The sequence below is a fragment of the Plasmopara halstedii genome, assembly GCF_900000015.1.
Source record: "Plasmopara halstedii genome assembly, contig: Scaffold_2928, whole genome shotgun sequence".
In the NCBI taxonomy this organism is placed as follows: Eukaryota; Oomycota; class Peronosporomycetes; order Peronosporales; family Peronosporaceae; genus Plasmopara; species Plasmopara halstedii.
The window spans coordinates 1-650 of record NW_020189833.1 but is presented as its reverse complement, the minus strand read 5'-3'; the positions used below and the strand labels follow the sequence as shown (position 1 = coordinate 650).

Genomic DNA, 650 nt, shown 5'->3' with positions numbered 1-650 from the left:
TTGATGTTCCGAGAGAAGTCGCTGATACGTATCAAGTTTAGCTGAATTCAGCCCATTCGCGTTCAGCGAAACTCCATTTAATGTCCAAGCCTCTCTAGAGGTGAGGGTTCACGAATTTAGAGGGCATTTTAGCCATCGCTTTAGGTAATGAAATATTTGTTAAATCGTTTAGAGCCTCAAGTACGTACTTGGGCGTACGATTGTCGTTCTTTGCCGCATCGGTCCGAGCCAAACAGAGAAGAATAGGGTCACTCCAGAGCAGAAACGAGGAGTGACGAAGACGTTTAAGGGCAGTAATGGTCCAAGAAGAGCTTGGATGTTTACTATATACCTGGTGCAAACACCATCAAGAACAAGTCACTGATGATACTATGTTCCGCAGCGGCTTGAACTTCACTACTTGGAAACATAGCTTCGAAGAAGATGGCAGCATCAATTGAGTCTTTGTCATAGCATTCTCTCAGACGATCCCGGGAATCCAAGGATCCACTGTCGGGGACAGGCTCCGCACATATTGCACGATACACCGCGTGTGCTCGAAACAGTTGGTCTCGACGATTGAAAGACAGCAGAAAGATGCGTCGAAAATAAGCAGGCTGCGCTTGGATAGCTGCTAGGACGTCTTCGTGAGATGTCATTTTAAGAACATC

The 650-nt window shown here is 46.3% G+C and overlaps 1 protein-coding gene across 1 annotated transcript; it reads left to right on the top strand.

Annotated features, from left to right (window-relative positions):
* Positions 1-296: 296 nt before the first annotated feature.
* PHALS_05829 (uncharacterized protein) lies at positions 297-562 on the top strand (the record flags this gene model as incomplete). The annotated part of the gene is made up of 2 exons (XM_024719314.1): positions 297-373; positions 454-562. The coding sequence occupies 2 exons, from the start codon at positions 297-299 to the stop codon at positions 560-562; spliced, it is 186 nt and encodes a 61-aa protein (XP_024584625.1).
* Positions 563-650: the final 88 nt, after the last annotated feature.